Source organism: Ochotona princeps, chromosome X (assembly GCF_030435755.1).
Source record: "Ochotona princeps isolate mOchPri1 chromosome X, mOchPri1.hap1, whole genome shotgun sequence".
Taxonomy (NCBI): Eukaryota; Metazoa; Chordata; class Mammalia; order Lagomorpha; family Ochotonidae; genus Ochotona; species Ochotona princeps.
Genome location: NC_080865.1, coordinates 21,117,321 through 21,138,482, shown reverse-complemented (window position 1 = coordinate 21,138,482; position 21,162 = coordinate 21,117,321). Strand labels below are relative to the sequence as shown.

The 21,162-nt window shown below is 34.3% G+C and overlaps 1 protein-coding gene across 5 annotated transcripts in view; it reads right to left on the bottom strand.

The window, feature by feature from the left end:
- DMD (dystrophin) overlaps positions 1 to 21,162 on the bottom strand; it is a 1,951,117-nt gene that overhangs the window by 794,857 nt on the left and 1,135,098 nt on the right. For all 5 annotated transcript variants that reach the window (XM_058659083.1, XM_058659078.1, XM_058659079.1 and 2 more), the window contains one exon: positions 8,267 to 8,442. In XM_058659083.1, the coding sequence (XP_058515066.1) occupies positions 8,267 to 8,442 (176 nt within the window). The remainder of the gene's footprint in view (positions 1 to 8,266; positions 8,443 to 21,162) is intronic.

Here is a 21,162-nt window from a genome sequence, read left to right as displayed (position 1 = left end):
GCAGGCCTTGACACGAGGCACTTGGGCATAGGATGCATGTGTAACTTTACATGATGTACCATAATGCCAATTCCTGAAATGTGAATTATTATACATACTTTTTCCATTGTTTTCTGAAGAGATCAAGTTTAATTTCCAGAAATAAATTAAAAATTTATTTATTAAAGTGTGATGACATAGTTAAACAAAAACAACAAAAAAGTGTTCCTGTAGATTCATCCTTAACTTACGTAACAATGTTATATGTAAAGAGTTAAATTCTAGGTTTTTTTTGAATATGAATACATTTGTTATTATTTAAGAAAATATTTATCAGTCATCCACAGTGTATCAGGCTTTTTGCTTTGTAGTCTGAGCTATAGAGATAAGGATAAAATACTGTTATGTCCTTCCCAAGTTTTCAACCTTGCAGGGAAACAATAATGTCAATATGTATGATACATGATAAATATATGAAATTATATATGACTGTTATGAAAAGAAGATAGAAATAAAGAAAATAAATGGCTTCTGCATGAGAAAAATCTGTTGATTGATTGTTTAAATGCCTAAAGGAGCTTGTACCAAGTCAGACCAAAGCCAGGAGCCAGAAACACCATCCAGATATCCCACATGGGAAATAAGTCATACAGGAGGTCAAATCTTGAGAAACGGATAAGACTTTTTAAAAAAGAAAAAGGAAATGAAAGGAAATGTAATTCAAAGTACAGCTTTTTTGCATAAGTTATAGGATGGAAAACTTCAGGTCATTTTATGCCTCAGACATAAGCTAAGACAGTGTAAACGATGGACAGTGTGTTTGGAAAGACAGATTGGAACAGAATCTGTGATGACTTCCCTTGTTATTAAATGCGGCCAGCTAAGGTAAGTGGAAGGTTGGTGGGCAGAAGCTGGATGCACGTGCTAGTGAATACTGAATGTCAAGACTAAGATGAATTATGCATACCCAGATCTAGAGAAAGAACTCTGGAGTTAACACTGATTGAGTTTGCATCCTTGTTCTAGACTTGTGAGCTGGGTAATCTCTTAGAAGGAGGTTCACCCGTTTATGCCTTTGTTTCCTTTCCATAAAATAAAAAACAAAATCGCACCTATTAGATTTGTCATGAGTACATGTGCCATGTAAAACATTTGGAACAATATGTGCCAATATGAAATGTTACCACTACTATGCCCACCATCACTACCCCCATCATTGTCATAACATATACATCTGCATTAATTATCCTATATCCAACATCAGTGGAAAACAATACGAATGAGTAAAAAGCAGAAGTATGGCAAACTGAAGTGAAAGCTTGCTTACACAAAGGGGTGCTTCTCAAATGCTAATGTGCACATGAATCACCCAAAACTCTCCTTAAAATGCTGACTTGATTTATTAGATTCTGCATTTCTTAGCAACTCCCAGGTGATGTCTGTACTTTGGACTGCAGACCAGTTTGAGCAGCAGGAGTCTGAGACATCTGTTAATTAGTTGCAGCTGGCAGTGCCAAGAGAGATTGTGTGAATGAGTGCCTATTCAGCCAGATCTAAACTACCAAAAGAAGACAGAAATAAATGTCTATTTCTTTTAAATCACGAAGTCTCTCTATTTTAAAACAATACCCATGCAAACACATTTCATATACTCAGATTGCGTTCAGTCTGTGGGGCAGTCTGTTTGCAGGAGGCTGGATGAAGGCACCAAGCAAGGTCAAAACCGGTAATGAGAAATTTGAGAAGTATGGAGCAAGTAGAGTCGGGACTGGAGGGACCCTAGGGTGCCAGTTTGAATATCTGAACCAGCTCTAAGCACTGGTTTACAAGAAAAAAACTGGGCACATTTAAAAGCTGGGACACATTGTGAAGAGACTTTTGAATCACACTAAAGTTTTCATTGCTTTAAAATTTACTGTATTATGGGTGAAATGGTCATTTTTTTCCCATTTAATTACTGTTTGGAGTCATTGCTTACCATAACTAAATTAGAGTCCTTTTGTTTTTTATTTAAACATCTTATTCAGTGGAGCATTAAGCCTTTTTATTGTAATGCAAATTTAGAATTTGTTCTCAAAACCTTAAAAAAGGAGATGGAGGGAGGATGAGAGTAAAGGATTAACATTTTTAGAATTGTATCTATGAAGTATATTGAATTTGTTAAAAACAAAATTAAATTAAAAACATTAAAAATAAAAGAGAAATCATTGTGAAGAGAATTTGAATGCTAGTAAAACTTTTTGATTTTTAATTTGTAGGGAAATAATGTGCTGAAAAAGAAAGCTAGTTGGTTAGAAGTTTGAATTAATAAGAAGTTGAAGTTTAAAGATGCTGAAATTTCTTTCTTCCTGCGTGTTCTGAGGAAGATATTCTGACTTTGTAGATGAAACATGCTTATGCTTTATTGTACAAGAAGTCTTATGTTTTTAAAGCAAATAAAGGTGTTTTAAAAAAAAAGATGCTGAAGAGAAAGCAGCTGTCTTATAAGGAGTGTACTGGGAAGTTGGAATTGCTACAACTGGAAATTTTCAAGATTAGGTCCTACCAGGCCTAGTTTAATGAATTAAATAAGGCTACTTTCTAATTAACAGCATCCATTTGTATGCAAACAATGAAATAGGTCTATAAGCAGTTTCTTCCCTTCAGTACATTTAGGAATGCTTCCCATTATTTTATTTATCATTAATTTTCTTGGCAAATTAGCATAGATTATGCACAGGTAAATTGTTTAAAAATTAATGAATAGAGGACTTTATATATATACATATACCATAACTTACGGAGCATGCATTAAGTCTTTAACATTAAGTGTTGTTTAAAACCATGACTAGCATTATTTGAACTAGAAGATATTTGTCAAATATATTGTACTTGTCAATAGTAATGTAACAACATTCTGGAGATGCTTGTCAAAAAGGTGTGGGTATTACTTTAAGAGGACAGCTACTCTGATCTTGGTTTCTACCTATTGCTTCCATTACCCACTGAACAAATCCAGAAATATTTGGGAAAATGGTTGAGGCAGGAAAATTCTCTGGTGAGCCTAGGACAACTAATTGGGAAGCCTGAAGAAGCTCGCAGTCACCAAAAATATTAAGTGTACTTCATTACAACATATTTAGTAAATAAGAATCCATGAAGCTATTTAGGGCATGTAAAGATAGGCAAAAAAAAAAAAAAAATCACAAAAGTCATCTGACAAATGTAGGATCATATAAAGATCTGGGAAATTGGTGGGGACAATGAGGTACAGCAGGTTAAGGCACTGTTTATGATATCACCATCCCATGCTAGAACAACTGTTCTAGTCTCTGCTACTCCACTTCACTTCATCTCCTTGCTAACATGCCTGCCTGGGAAGGCTGGAGAAGATGGCCCACATACGTGCCTCCCAAACACCCATGTAGGAAACCCAGTTGGAGTTTTAGAGTTCTAGTTTCAGTCTGGACGAGCTCCAGCCATTATGGCCCTTTGAGTGAACCAGCAAACAGAAGATCTGTCCTCTCTCTCTCCCTCTCTGTCCTTATTTCTCTCTGTGTGTCATCAACCTTTTATAACCAAATAAATACTTCTTAAAAAAATTTGTAAGGCCAATGTAATAATTGATTTATGAATGGATCATGAATTGATCACCAAATCATTCAATGACTTACTCATTTCAAAGGAAAACTAAGTGACTCTATAATGCAACCATTAAGGATCATTAGCTTAACTAAGTGATCAAATTTAGTAGTTTTTACAAAGGAACAAACTCATAGCATACCTCTCCAGATGTGATGTCATGCAAAATGTATGGCATTCTATATGAAGAATTCTCACCAAAACTGGCAGACTTTCATTTTTTCTAATCTCATCTAGACACAATTTCTAATTTATAAGACATTCAGATAATAGAGAACAGGACAAAAGAGAAAGGGGGAACCAGACAAGTACAGACAGCTAGGACATTTTTGAGATATTTCTGTACTGTGTAAATTATCAACATCAGTAAGAAGAAAAATTAGTAGGAGGATTATTAAAAAAAAACAAGTGTAATAAACTATTAAGCAATGCTAGTACTGCCCTCATCTCATAAAATATAGAACATAATTTTAAAATATTTGGAAAAATTTCATATGGATTGGGTAATAAAAATAACACAGTATTGTTTTAGATTCATTTGAAAATGCTGTGTTCTAAAATACCAAAATTTATATGTATGTATATGCATGCATGTTGTAAATAATTGAAACAGGGAAGGGCTGGAAGGGACAGAAAAAAATGCTGTGTGGTAAAATGTTACCAGTTGCTGACACTAGAAATTTAGAATGAAGAAAGTATATATGGATATTCATTGTGCCATTTTCCATCATTTCGGTATTATTAATTCCTTCATTAAAAATGACCAGATGAGAAATTAGCATATCAAAAAGATGCCTTCACCACTGTTTTTATTGTAGCACTTATAACAAAATGCAAGATATTGAATCTACTGAGGCACCCATCAAGAAATGAATGGATAAAGACAATTTAGTACATTTGCACAATGGAATATTATTTAACCATAACATGCAATAAAATCTTATCAGTTTCAGCACAATTTTATAGAACCTGAGGTCATTTTGTTAAATGAGTCAACTACAGCAAGAAAAATACTGCATGTTCTCCCTCAAAAAACTTAAAACAGTTGTTAATCAGAACATGGAGTAGTGATTATTAGAGTCTGACACAGGTGAATGGGGAGATACAGAGAGGTTGGATAGTGGGTAACACATCTATGTAACACAATACTGGACTGTCTGCCATTGCCCGTACCCACAATGCCAGGATACACTTAAACAGCAGAATGACGGACTTGTGACTGTGAAGGACTATATTACTGTAGTGACAGAGGGGAAATCAGTGCAGGGGAGAGAATTTTAGAAGGGGTAAATTGAAATCCCAGAGCCTATGAAATTGTATCATAAAATAAAATATAGAATGAAATTTAAAAGTAAATGCGAGTTCTTAACCACCTTCTGTGACCACCTCATTGACATTTCAATTTTAGTTTATACACAACATATAACATACATAACATAACATGTTATACATAACATCATATCATCTTAAATTAAGGCAAACATGTGGTATTTAACCTTTTGGGAATGGCTCATTTCCCTTAGCATTATGGTTTCCAGTTTGGCCCATTTGACCACAAAGAACTCGCATTTACTTTTAACATATTGGTTACTCATTACTATGTCAATTAATTCCATAATGATGTAAATTTTTGCTGATGGTATGTTGGAGCTTTTAATTGATCGGGATGATACTCTGCTGGCTCTGTCTTCAGACCAGAGAGGGTATACCTAAGAAGCCGTTGAACTTGACTGGACAATAAGATGCTGGACTCTATGTTTGATATATGCTTGCAATGGGGGAATCTCAACTGAACTTGAGCTGTGGTTATACAACAAGGTGGAGGAATCCACCATGGTGGGAGGGTTTGGGGAGGGGTGGGGAGAATCCAAGTACCTATGAAACCGTGTCACATAATGCAATGTAATTAATGAATAAAAAAATAATAAAAAAAAAGAAAAAAGAAAAGTACAATTCACTATGGTAAAAAAAAATGAAATTTAAAAAAAATAGTTACAACTATGAATAACATCTGGAGCTATCTAGGATTAAGAAAAAAACTACTGTCTGACAGTTATTGCTAGTCTTATTTTTTGCCTACCTCTAAAAATGAAGGGAATGCCTATTTGTTGTTAGTAGGTGGTGAAATCAAAGCATTATTCCCCATTCCCCCATCCTATGCAATATACACTGCCTACATTCTATCCATGGGTCCTAACTTCAAAATTTTCTGATACAAGTATGCTCTGTTTCAACCTAGAATTTCTCTTAATAGCTCATAGGTTCAATTTGCACCTCCTTTGTTTACAAAGAAAACTTATGTGACTATGCCATCATTAAAGTCATTACCATTAGGCTTAAACTGATATGATAGATGTTCTCCAGTTTTTCTACTACATAAATGAAGCAGCAGTGAACTTGTTATCTTAAATTGCACAGCTAATTGCCTGTATTTTATACTCCATTTGCTTCCAACATAGCCTAATCTTAATGGATGTCCATTGTCATTTAAATTGTTCTGAGAATTTTCATATTTCTGATATCTTGTACTTTCAAAGATTTAAAATTATGTACTATGAGGTTTCAAATATTCTTAAGGTTTTTTGTATAAATTGTACTTTATGTGTATTTGTGGACTAAGAAAGGTTAAATATTTTAAAAGCTGTATTAAAAAATCTTTGCAGACTAACAATACTGTGGTTGGTTAAGTTGAATATGCATCTTCGTTTTCATTTGTACAACAGATAACTTCAATTTCATCCTAACTTTGAGTTGCACTCAAAACATGGCATTGATTAACAATAGTTTCATCATTACAGCCTTCCCTCAGTTGTGACTTTAACATATTATTTATTAAATAATATTTTACTTATTTTTACTTGCTTTGATACTAGGAGTTTGGAAATAGCTGTGAGTATATTGATAGTATTGGCACTTATATTTTTTACATGTTTGCATTTCCTAGAATTTAGATGAGATAAATATTCTGACAAAGCATACCACAAAACTGATCTCAGTGAAAATTTAAATATGCTAACACTTATGTTTAAAATGTAGCGTGAACTAGACAACTTTAAAAGCTGACCTTCAGAGAATCTTCAAGGAAGCTGATCTTGACTTTTTAAAGTACAGAAGTGTAATATTCAACATAGGTCAAAATGTTTAAATGGGGGAAATTTTCCCAATTAGTTCTTGCCAAATCCCTAGCTGTAACAAACTGACAATTTTAATATTTCACAACAGAGTCAGCATATATCCCTTTTTTATAAATTCTGAAGAGTCTAAATTTTTAGGGGTTATTTGGTGAAACAGACACTTTATACCATCTTTATAAGTTATAATTGCATTTAGAACTCTAGAACATAAAACAATTGTCAAATGCATGTGAACAGAGGTTATCAGAATGTTGATATGCTTCTTTCAACTAATGCAGGGTAAGATATCTCTAAATGAGAAACACAACATATATTCTAGAAAAATAATCCTCCAATGTACTTAATCCACTTTATGAATTATTACTTATATGTGTGTAAATATACATATATATTCATAGTATAAATAGCAGGATATTTATGTGAGTAATAGAAGCTTTTCAATGATGGTCGGAGATTATTATAATTTTCCCATGAAAGCAGCTCAAGTATAATGTTTTAGTGTTTATTTTCTCTTCATATAATCATGAATATTTTCAGAACCAAGATTTAATATAAATATATTTTAGATGATGTCATTTTTTCCTAATTTTGGCAAAACTGTATTGTGTTGTGTTGTGTGTGTGTGGGGGGTGGTGTTGTCAAATAATACATATTTTGCCTAAGAATATGAACTGTGTCCACTTTGTGAATAATGAAATGTGAGCAAGGAGAAATGATCAAAAACAACAGGCATAATTTTATGATATTTTAACCAAAGGTGTTCATCAATGAGTATTTTAGCTTCCAGAGGGTTAAATTGCCACCTATGAGGAAGAATATAGATAGGACACAAAGGCCTGGCAACAGAAATGATTTTTCATAGTTTATATAAGAGTTCACTTGGTAAATGAACACCAAAGTCTCCATTATGAAGCATTGCATTATGAAGTCTTACCATCAACAACTGAAAACCTAACAAAAGTCTCACTTGTAAAATTTCCATGCCTTTCAATTGAAATAGCATATAATTGACTTTCAGTGTTTTCAAAACATTCCAAAGCAAAACAAAATAAGGACTGAAGCTAATAATAACCTTTTTGGTTTTTGTTTTGTTTTGTTTTGTTTTTTTTTTGCTCTTTGAAACTGAACATCTATAGGCTCATAATCTTATATATGGTTGCTTAAAACAAAGTCTAACAAAAAGCTGCCCTTCTAACAAAATAGTCATTTTAATTGCATTTTCTTATCTCCCTTAAAAAATAAGAAGATTCAGCCTGTTACAGTTGGAATTTACTGAAGACATATTTAAGCAATCAAGTGTGATTTTTAAAAATAAACTCGAAAATTTAAAATAGAAGAAAAGTACTAACAACAAGTATGTATTTCAGCATGAGAATTTAAAAAGAAAGTTCTTCACTTCTATTAACTGTTGACGGACTTACTAACACAACTCCTTATGGTTCATGGTACCCTACTTGGAATCTACTTTCCTTACGTCTTATCAAAAGGACAGTTGAAATGCTTCATAATTCCTATTGGATCTGTCACCCTACCTCTTTCTCCTTTCTGCCAGCTGTTTGCAGACCTCCTGCCAGCGCAGATTCAAGCCTCCCAATTTTTCCTGCAGAATATTGGCATCTGTTTTTGAGGACTGCTGAATTATTTCTTCCCCAGTTGCATTCAATGTTCTGACGACACTTTGCCGCTGCCCAATGCCATCCTGGAGCTCCTGTAAGATAGCAAACGGGTGAAACGAAAATGAAGCTCCGAGTCCTTCTATTGGAGGAACGATTAAACAATGTGCTCTCATTACAGCTGTGCTGGGAGAGAAAGTACAAAAGCTCCATGTGAAAGTTCCTCTATGAAACTGACATGCCCATATCCAAAGTTACAAGATGGAAAGACATCTTTTATGTGTCAGTAAAAAAGCACCTCTCAGTTCAGCACCATTTTTTTTTTTTTGTAAGATTGTCAGGTAGAAGATGTGAGAATGTCCGAAAAATCAATTAGTTGGAAAAATTCTCAAGAGTAAATTCGATTTCTTGTCCCCACAAGGATGTTCCATGTTTAATAGTGCATGAAGCATTGTAAAATTTAAACATAAGCAAAGTATTTTGAGTTTTTTTTTTTTTTTTTTTAGTGATTGTCTACATTAGAGGTGAAAAGAAAAAAAACATAGTTGAGTAGCCATGGTATTTTAAGAAAAACCTTCTGAAGGTGTTTAAACAAAATTAATTTCCATATTAAAAGTAATTGTACTTCAAATTGTGTTTGTGTCAATCTAATTATCATTATAAAGCCACATAAAACAAATTAACTCCTTTCAGGGTCAGTCCATCCAGAAAACCCTAAGGTACAGTAATAACTTTAAAAAAATAATCTATAGGTACCAGAGCATTTTTATGAGTCATTGATGGTGTCAACCTTAAATATCTTCTATTTTTTATCTTGAATGAAATTTTCAACGTGTCAGAAAAATAGCTACGGCATAACAGAGATCATTACAACCAAGTAGAAATAAAAATGAGAATGACTAATCATTAAGTAAAAATGAGTACTATTCACCTTTTTAAGAAATATAGGTTTTATAAGTAATTAAAATAATGCATTATTAAATCTGAAATTTCAAAAATGAAACGATACATGAGAATTTGAAATATCTACCATATTTAAATCTAGTTGATTCCAAAATCCTTATATTACTGACAGTGGTACCAATATACAGAACACCCTTCCAACATATGGGATTCAAATTGCCTAGTATTCATTTTAAAGTTTCAAAGTTGTTTTTTAAGAAAGAGAAGCTGACTGAGTGGGCACTCATACATTGCCTCATTCCCCACATGCCTGTAACAGCAGACACTGAGCCTTGTGGAAACTATGAGTTGCAAACTCTGTGAGCCATCACCTATTGCCTCTCAGGGCAGACCTTAACATGAAGCTGGAATTATGAGTAGAGCCAACAATCAAATACAGACAACTCACAGATAGGATGCAGGCTACCCAATCAGTGCTTTAATCATAAGGCTAACTACATGTTACCCCCACGCTATCTAATATTATATGTTCTCTGAGACTCTGAACAAATACCAAGCCCATAGCAGAGTCCAGTACATGTCTGTTAAATGCATGTTTAACTGAATGATTTTTGAGATGGAGTCAGATCTTTTGATTTTCATTCTACATAAACTTGTTGGTATTCTTTTTAATGAAATTTTTTTAAGATTTATTTATTTTTTTTTATTACAAAGTCAGATATACACAGAGGAGGCGAGACAGAGAGGAAGATCTTCCGTCCCATGATTCACTCCCCAAGTGAGCGCAACGGTCGGTGCTGCATCCATCCAAAGCCAGGAACCAGGAGCTTCTTCCGGGTCTCCCACACGGGTGCAGGGTCCCAAAGCTTGGGGCCATCCTCGACTGCTTTCCCAGGCCACAAGCAGGGAGCTGGATGGGAAGTGGAGCTGCCGGGATTAGAACCAGCGCCCATATGGGATCCCGGTGTGTTCAAGGCAAGGACTTTAGCCGCTAGGCCATGGTGCCAGGCCCTATTTTTAATGAATTTTATGCCATTTCTTATCTTAAAAACTAGAATTTGGGGTAACATAAATTTAGCAATTGTAATAGTCCATAAATCAGCAAACATGACAATTTTCTTATTCAAAGAACATAGTGTATTACAGTGAATACACAACTATGCAGCTTTTAAAATTTCCTAAGCTATCCTGATCATACTCTTTTAAATGCTCATGAGATATACTCCAACAAACATGTCACTTTTGAATTCAGTTGACTCTGATTGCTTATTTATTACTCTTTATACTTGTTCAGATCAGTGTTGCAAGTGATACCAGTGATACCAAACTATGTCTGTGTTTCTGTTACATCATAAATTCCTTGAAGTCAAAGACTGTCTTTCATTCATGATTATATTAGATTGCTTAGTAAAATATCAGTTGCATGAGTGCTTTTAATCAGCATCTGTTGTAGGAATGTAGGAATCTATGAATAAACAAAACGGGATAGGAAAGGAGGGGGAAAGAAAGGGAAAAAAAGAAAAGGAGTGATTTGGGTTTGTTATGGTATTATTATTACTAATACTTATGGCTGATTCTCCAAGCAGTTTAAAGAAAAACAAAAGAAGGGAGTTTTAAGGCAGTTTACAATCTAATTAAAGAGATTAAAACGTTTTGAATGATAACTTGCTATACTATTCAGAATAGGGTACAGACAAGGGGGTGCTGAACAAAAGGTAAAAACGTAGAGGGATGATTGCAGTGGAATAATAATCAGCATAAACTTTTTGGTCAAAATTTGAAATTTAAGGAATACAGGCACTTTGAGGGTCCGAAGCACTGGAAAGGTAAGAAGTCAAGGCCCATGTGTGAAATCTCCATGAGCTGATAAGAAGTATTCCTGTAGATAAGAGCAATCATTCAAAATCACTTGTATGTTTGTGTGTAAATAGTACAAATCAGGATCTTAAGTTTATTAAAAATGCTCAAATATTGTATTTGTGTGATAAGACTTTGCAAACAGAAATACTAATAGGTTGTGCCCAAATCTGTGGGCAATCTCCCCTAAGCCCCTGTTCTGCTACCTGATGCATGTGGCCTAAAGCTTACTTCCCTATGGCTTGAGGCACGTCTTCCAGGCGTACATGTGGAGTGTGACCTCCAACATGACTAGAAGGTCAAAGAGAATACACCTGGAACATGACCTCAGATATGAGGGGTAAATCAAGGGAGATAGATGTGTCTAATAGCCAATGACACTGTCATTGGTGGTCAGGGGGATGGGGAGGGGTTCTGCCAGAAGACGCCCTCCTTTCTTCCCCTTCCTGAACCGATATAACCCTGGGATTTATACTGAACAAACACAGACATTCCTCACCAGCTTCTCTCTGGTGATTCCTCAGCTGAGGGACACCTTCGCCTCACTCTTGGTGACCTCATGGTCTGCTGGCAGGGCCTGAACCCCAAGAGCTTTCAGTGATAATGAACAGAACAAAATTTTTGTACATATTTTATATTTAGCATGTGGGCTATGAAATCATTATAACTGACTTACAAAATTAAGTGTAAAATCTCAATCCACTTCTTTTCACTCAGTGAAAAAACCTATTAATTTCAATTCTATAGCTTTTAAATATTTGACATACTGAGTTCTTCATGGCCAATGAAATTTCCAGGCTTCATTATCATATTAATACATTGTTGTCATAAGCATCTTTATCTATTTACATCCCAATTAAAATCTAGTCTTAGTTTTAGACTGAAAGAGGATCATAATTAAATCTATTGGATTATTCATCACAGTTAGAAAGCTTATTGTGTTTTGATTCCAATATTAAAGCATTCGTTCTTCTCTAGAGAGGTTTTCAAACTATGAAAGCCCAGAACTCTATCCTAAGCCTACTGAATCACAATCTCTTAGGGGGAGAGGATGAGGGTATACAAAAACAGACACAATAAGAAAGAAATGGTAGGCTAGAAAGACATGGAAAGGGTAGGAGAGCAGGAGGTCCACATTTTCTTCTCAGCTTCTTCTATACTTTTTAATTTGAGAAGTGCTATCAAATTCTAGAAAATAACACTGTCATGTCTAAGTCCTTCTAGTCTGCTCAAAGTGGAGAAAGGAAAGGGGAAATACAAGCAAAGAAAGAACTGCTACATATTTATAGAGATAAGAATACGAAGAAAATAAGCCTCTATCTTTTACATGAAAGCACTGAATAGCTTAAAAAATACATATTTGCAAAACTTTCCAAGACTATGAACAGTCAATGAAAAATAAAATGTGACAAATGAAGAAAAGGAACAAGCTAAGAAGCAGTTATAGGAAACTGTACAGTGACAAACTGAATGAGCTATCTAGGAGACGAAGAATTGGCAAAACAAATCACAAACCAGTGACAAAAATAGCAAAATAGATGATATAAAATAAAGGTGGGAGAAAAGATAAAGGCTGTGGGAGATATAGGGAAGAAAAGCAAAACTTCAGGAAAAAAATAAATGTCTCGAGAATCCAATCCTAGTGTACACTTATAATTTTGTTAATTATTTTGAGGGAGATTGACAATTTATTAATCATTATTCATTAGTCAGGTGAACATCTGTAATAATATGAAACTAGTGAGGTCAGGTATTGGCCCAGTGATTAAGATATCCAAAACTCACATTCCATATTGCAGTACTGGGTTTGATAAGTTGTTCAAGCTCCTGGTATCAGTTTCCTGCTGTGTACTCCCTGCGAGGCAGGATTGTTGGCTCAAGTACCTGATTTGGGAAATCTGAACAGAATTCCTGATTTCCAGCTTGGAAATCAGCTAGGAACCGTTGTGAGCATTTGGGGCTGTGAACCATCATAAAGAAGCTCTCCCTCTGTTTGTGCTCAAAACAAACCAACCCAATGATGATTTGAGAAACTGGCAGATAGAATTTCATGATTGATTTAATAAAAATATCATTTTTTCTTCACTTTCTGTCCTGATTAAAACCATTGCCAGCTTTTCTTCACCTCTAAAATTCAAGAGACACAAAAAAAGGTTTGGTACTTTTCTCAAACATAATTTATGCAGGTTTGCCTGTTATGTTCATTTAAAAACTATATAATAATCACTATCTTCAGAAATTTTCATATGCCTTCAGAAGGTATCTTCAACTATTCTCACGCTATAAATCTGTGTAAGGAAACAACACATACAGAGAAGTGTCCGAGACACGTATCAACGGCAACAGGTCACATTGAACTTTAGTCCACCTGTAGACCGGATGATACTTTCCAGGTAAAAGACCTAGTAGTGACTCTGGGAATATCTGATGCAAGTAGTCAGAGAATGAACTGGGCAAGCCAAAGCAGTTAGATGGAGAAGGATGCAAGAGTAAAAATACAGAAAACAAGAAGAATGATAGGGAAAAAAAAAAAGCGGAAAATCAGTTAAAGAAATGACAAATATTGAGTTTACTCTTATTCTTTAGAATAAGAGTTATAGGAAATGAAGATTAAGGTTAAAGAAATCCTGAATAAGACCTGCAGAAATCAAGCCTATCTACTAAACTCCAGGATCAAGGTAAAACATGCTTGCATAACAAGGAATGAATAAGGACCTCTACAACCCTCTTCCCCCTTCTCCTTCTGCAGTTTGCTCTCCCTGCCCCTCAGCCTTCAAGATTAGCCACAGCTCCCAGTAAAACCAATGGAATTTCTTGCTTAACTGTTCCCTCTTGATGAAGGGCTCTTTAGGCTCATCCAAGGGAAATAAGTGCCCCTCCTCTCTATAGGTATTTATAAACTAATGCTATTTAGTGTCAGTTATGTATGTATTGTTCTTCACAGTTGAAGTTTCAGTAATAATGTAGGACTGTGGTTTTTCTCATGATTACAAAACATGTCTACAAATTTGACCAGTGTTGCAGACCGAACTTCTAGCTAAGAACCTGTAGAGTTTGCGCTATTAATTTGCAAACAGAATCAAGTAATAGTAGTAGTGTTTGCAAATGAACAATCGGGGACAAAATGTACTTTTTTTTTTTTTTTTGCCTTTTCTTTCTTCTGGGTTAATTTTATTTTCATTTCAGTTACCTATTATTGTGTCCCACTAACAAAAATGCTAAAACTACATGGATATTTTCATGAGTTTGTCACATGAACTGGAGGTTGGAAGGGGTCTTATTAGGCTTCAACTAATTTATCCCATTGAAATACAATAGAAGATATATTCATTAATACAATTGCTCAATCTGCTAGTGATAATGGTTGCTATAAAATAATAATTATAATTCCTCTGAAAACTTGAATTAGACTGTTTTAACTAAAGCAAATTTCCTGCCAAGGAATTAAAGGAAGATATGTACAGTGGCATTTTATTTTAATGGGATATTTGCCTACTATCAAATTAGAATGAAATTTCCTTTGGATGTGTTTATTTCATCAACATCATTGATATATAGATTTGTTATTACCACTGCTATTAATGTTGACACCAAATGAATTAATCATGAAGTACTTTAAGTACTAATGCCTTATAATTTTCCCTTAGTCATTTTTTTCCTTTTCTTTTTTTCCCCCAAAATGATGCCCTGGGCATTTTTTAAAGCATGTATCCCTCAATTTCAAACAGAGATGCAATGCAGAAATTTAAGAAAAGGAAAAATATTTATATGCTAAATTTTGCCTATGGGGACCTGAATCAGAGCTGTACATTAAATTTCCCACCAACATATTTTAGAGTTAGAATTTTGCTTGTTTAATATTCTGAAACCATTAGGTGGGCATGCTTGCATCTGTCATTCTCTGAGGGCAACTGAATTGCTTTTAAGGAAACTGTTGCTATGAAGTACACAACTTTGCAAAGTGAATGGGTTTTTCTCTATTAAAATCAATGTCTGTCCTCTAGAGGCTCATAGATCTATTCAATCCTTCTCCACTTCCAAATTCTTCATGACAACTTGAGCAAAACTATCTAACACATTGAAAAGCTTATTTTTAAGTCAATTTATTTAGCTTTGTCGAAAAACAAATTGGTCCTTTTCTGGTAGAAAGGCCACTCATATCCATGGCCATTCATAGCACACATGACTTTGAGGATACATTTATTTTCTATATGATTACTAGCATATTTTGAATGCTAGTATTTTTTCTAATAGATATGTTCAATAATGGAGCACATTGCATATAACCAAAAATCATAGACTGTTATGACAGAAATTATTGGTAACGAGATATAATTGTTTTAAAACAGTCTGATTTGGCCAGTTTTGCTTGTTAATTAAGACACTATTTAAAATACCCACATTCTATATCTGTGTGCCTGTATTCAAAGCTCACCTCTGATTTTTGATTCTAGTTTTGTGGTAATGCATATCCTGGATACTATCAGTGATGGCTCAAAGACTTGTTACCTACATTAGAGAACTGTGTTAGAGTTCCCAGATTTTAAATTTAGTCCAGCCCAGTAGTAGCTGTCAGGAGCATTTAGGCAATGAAGCAGTTGATTGGAACTACTTTCTCTCTCATATATATATATATATATATATATATATATATATACACATATATATACACACTATATATAAATATTATATATATATGCTTGCCACATATATGTAACATTTAAAGAAATTCCTAGTCTATTTTCTAGAAATGCCATGAATTTGGAGTCACACAAATCTATATTCAAAAACCATATGGTAGGTAAAGTAGGATACAATAGATTATGTATGTATATAGAAGCAATAATAAGTTGTTTTTTTATTTCCACAGTATATATTAGAATCAGATTATTGCTTTGAAATGTTCCATTAAAAGGTCTAGTCTCATTGGTTCTTTGAAATTTTATTACTTTGTTGGCATATGCCAACTATTCATTGAGCATACCCTATTGGCCAGTAGCACATACTGTTGCCCAGGCACTGAACTAGGTGCTAGCCATCAGTAGCTGTAAAAGGAGGAATGGATTAGAGAGGCTCTGGAGTAGATGAAGGAGACATCATAGCAGTTAAGGTGTAGGAAGAAAGTAGCTTGGATTGTGGATGCCATGGTAATTAGAACAAAGTGGAAAGAGCCAAGTGGTATTTGGGAGATGAACAAATGAGACTTGGACATCTATACATGCACTGGGGAATAAAGGCAAGGATATGAAGTGAGCACTTGAGAATATTGTTACAGAACAGAGAAAGTACTACATTGAAAATACAAGTGAAGAACATTATGGAAAGAACTAAACTTATAAAGTAAGATTTTTAATTTCAACTTGAATCTGAATATGGCTGAATTGTCCATTTTAATTGCAAATTATGAACAATGTGAAAACCGTTAATCATGATCCAAACATATTTTGGAATTCCCTGAATTTTTGCATGATGATTGCCACTTAGGAACTGAAGGAGTAATTTTATCATTGCTGATCCTTGTTACATTGACTACATTTTATTTTCATGTTCTGGCAGAAAGATTAGCTAATATCATGATGCATATAATAATACAGAAAGGTGAGAGGCAATATGAGTCCCCACAATTTTGGAAAAGAAAGAATACTGTTCTCTTGAAGCTGCTTGTGTTTTTCCACATAAACTTTCAAATGCTGGCTGGTAAGAATACGTGATCAAATAGAATTTCAAAATATATTAGCGTGGCTCTTTAAGGCATTAAAACTCCTTTTACTCTGTATGACATACAGATTTCATATATTTTTTACTACGGTATACCCTCTAGACACATTTTAAAATACAGGTAAGTTGTTCAAAGCAGGTAAATATTCTCATCAGCGAGATTCACTTCTGTAGATATTTAGGGTAAATACTTTGTGTTCAGTGTTTATGGCAATGGAGAAAATCTGGAAAATGGGTTATTTAAGACCTGGGAAAATAATTCAGCCTTGCCCCACCAATGCAACCACTGGTAGGCCTTGAAATCCAATCAATCTATAGCAGGCTGTTTTTTTTTAAGTTGATAATATTGTATGGCCTACGAATGATGTTTTAAATATCAAAATGGTCCTGAAAGAAAGATTACCCCCACTCCCTGCATGATGAATAAACTTATATTTTCTTGTCAAGACTCTCAACATAATGAGAATTATGTTGTGAGTTTAAACAACTATATATAATGCAATGTGAGTGGGCGACTACATAGTATTGCATACAGTTATACAGCTGTGGAACCTGCCTGGAGAACAAGATAGATCACATATGAATGTAATTATAAATGCATGACTCTGTGTATGAGTGTATGTGTCCCTGAATTTCAGGAGTCAGCAAGGCAAAGAACAAAGGGGTTCTGGTAATTACCATAATAAATACCTTGAAGATACTTTTTCACCATTCTTTAAATTACTGGGCATAGCGCTGAATAAAACTTAGACTGATAACTACTAAAGAACTTTTGTGGATAAACTCAGCAGAAGACTAAGCTAAATGACACAATCTTCTCCATTGGTTCTTTATTTGGAGAAAGGTTCAAAAGCAAGTTTCTGATATACTATGATACCCTATATGAAAAAAAGACATTAAAACTAATTGTGTTTATATGAATCCCATCTCTTGCAACAAATAACAAGTTATCAAGGATAGACTCTTGAGAATGAAAAGGCCCAGAAATAAGATAAAGAAGGATAAAAACAGATCTCTGTGTCTCACATCAATGAATTGATTGAAGCACTTAACCTATAGAATCCCCAAGACATAAACTAACACTTGTATCTAAAGACCACTAAGTCTTACATGTTCCTGTTGCCCAATTATGTAGACATTAAATATAAGTTGCTCTTTTTTTCTTCTTCAAGCATCAGTTTCTGAGATCAGCTTTCTTTTCTGTCATTATCTGTTGTATGGTGATGCTACTTTCTGTCATTTAGTTGAATGAGAAATGATGAGATAACGTACTTTTGCTTTTCTTATTGAGTAGGTATCGCATTGGGAAACTAAACAGCGTTAAAAAAGTTTCTCCCTTTGTTCCCTAGTGTATTTCCAATAATATAAATGATTTGAAACACAAACAAATCAGAAAACGCTAATGAAAAATAAGCCAGAAGACTTACACAAGTCTTCTTTCAGAGCTTTCACAGTTATTCATGTGAATCTAAAAAGGTTAGGGATCATCATAAGAAGAGGAAAAAATTATCTATAGTGTACTTAAATTTCTTGTCAATGCAATCTGTGTAGAAGAAAAGATTCAATTATCAAATGTAATTGTAGTCTAAAATTTTTGTCTGTAAGGAACCTTGAAATTGGTTTTCTTCTGTTTTACCTTCACTGTTTATCTGACAGGTATTTGTATTCTCCCATTTAATAGGTTGTATATGACCACTTCATTCATATTTTACCATTCAGCTTTATTTAGTCTACATCATGTCTTACTCATTCCAACTGTTATTCTCTTTGCCAACTGACTCCATCATCAAAGTTTACTTTCCTACCAACTATTTCACTGCTTAGCATCTTAATCTTTAGATTAACCCTACAAATCAATGGTTTTATTGATGGTGGATTTTCTGCTCCAAAATTCATACTAAATACAAAATTCTTGCATACTGAAGTCCAAAGAGCTTGGATAATACTTAAAATTTCATAACATCCTGAGGAGGAACCTTTCCAGGTTTTCTCAAAATGACTCCTCAATTTTCCCTTCCATGTTTCAGCACAACTGGAAAAGTCAGCTGGAATGGGAATATCCTGGTGATTTTCCTTCATTCTTATTTGTGGAATCCTCTACAGCAACACTTTTGAACATGTTGAAGATCTTTCTAAGAATATAACACATGTGGAAAAAACCATGGTTAAATTTTATTTTTGTACTTTTAAATACTTTGTATGTTTCCAACCAAAAATTGGTGCTGCTGGCTCTGAAGAAACTATTGCTAGCAGCTGGTAAAAGAAATTAAAACGTTCAACACATCATCTTAGTGACAGGAATGCCACGGAGCAGTGCTTTCACAAAGCAATGTACTGCTTCCTGAGCAACAATCCTGCATGCTAATCGAGTCTTCAGAGACAGTAAGAAGAAAAGAAAGAAAAAAGGGAACCATCTTTATTATTTCCAATCGCCATGTTACACCAATGACCCCAAAACAATATACCTTTCTTTGAGTAGGAAAAAAGATATAGTATAAGACAGCTGTGGATCTATATGAATGACCAATGAATGCTGGGAAAGAGGTTTAATATTTTTGATCATCAGAGTAATTCAAATTTAACTCATAACATACCACTTTGTATCTTATACAATGGCACAAGGTATGATAACTGACAAGATCTTTAAGATCAAAAATTGCTGAGGATTTAGAGTGGATGGAATTCTCTATCATCCCTAAAAGAACTGTAATATGGTATAATCACTACCAAAAATAGTTTGGTTGTGTCTTAGAAAGGTAAACATTTGATCAAGCCATTACATTTCAAGGGGAATAAAAAATAAACAGGGGCCAGCACACTGGCACAGTTAAGTTGCTGCTTTTGTCACCAGAATTCAGCATGTGCTTTGGTTCAAGTTCTAACTGCTCCATTTCCAGTATAGCTCCCTAGTAATGCTCCTGAGAAAGCAGAAGCTGGTCCAAGGATCTTTCTCCTGCCACTCACATGGTAGACTTGAAGAAAGCTCTTGGCTCCTGGATTCGATCTATGCCAGTCCTAACCATTGTAGCCATTGGGGTATGAATGGAAAATTTCTCTCTTTCTGTCCCTCCCTAAAGCTTTCAATCAAATAAATAAATCCTATCAAATAAAAACATATCCTAAAATAGTATGTTAGGTAGCTTATCATAATTTTTATTCATAATAATTACAAAAAACATTTTAATTAATCAAAAGGAGTACTAGCAGTTGTGAATATTTGGCATAGCAATCAAGACACCCATGTGGTACAGCAATACCTAATCCTAACTTGTGACTCCAGCTTTCTGTTAAGGTAAACACATGGAGGTTGTAGTTGGGTCCCTGCCACCCATATAGGACACCAGCATGTTGTCAGTGGTTTCTTGCTTCAATCCATCCTAATCCCCAGCATTGTGTGAATTTGGGAAGTGAACCATTAAGAGAGGAATGTCTCTGACACTCAAATAAATCAAAAATTAAAAAAGAGAATAGATAATTGTGCATAATTATACAATTGAATGCTAACCATCAATAAAAGAATCAACTTCTTGTATGTTCACAATATGAGGATTTTGAAATAGCATGTTAATAAAATGGCACATATTGTATGATTCCATTCACACATACTCAAACAGAAAAACAAATTTGTGTTATTAGAAATCAGAGCAATATGGCCCATGAGAGGTGGGGACTGACTTAATGTGGCATAAAGAAACTTTGTGACATGTTGGCAATGTCCTATTTCCTGCCTGAGGTGTGAGTTTTATAAGGTGTTAGCTTTACAGTTAAGTATTTGGCAAATTTTTTCAGATGGAACATTTAATATTTATGTTTCCCAGTTGTAGGAGCAGCTTCCTATATATCCTTAAATATCCAATGCATCTATACCCTAATAGCAAAGCAAGGAAAATATATTTGATAGAAGAATTTGAGTAGTATACAAAGTGTCTTAATGTACTGCATAATGAGTTAATTATAACAGACACAAATTTTAAGTGAGAATGAACTCTTCAAACCTTTCCATGAAAACTGGAATGAAAAGATGTCTATTTTGTTGTAAACTGTTTTAATAATTCATGCATAGTTTTTCCGGACTGCATTTTCATGATTTTTGAATATTCTTCACAGATATGCTTTTGGTTTATGTAAATTGTTACTTCAACTAGATAAAACATTGTGACTTTCAAACAATTGATTCTCCTGACTTATTCAGTGTCTTAGAAATTCTAACAATGTGAGTTAGGTACATTTACTAAACTCATGTAGTGCACATAGACTTTTCTCATGCAAGAAGTGAACTAAGATGCAGGCTGGTTGCCAAACTTGTCATTTGCTGACAGAAGTCCCAGGGGTTCAAA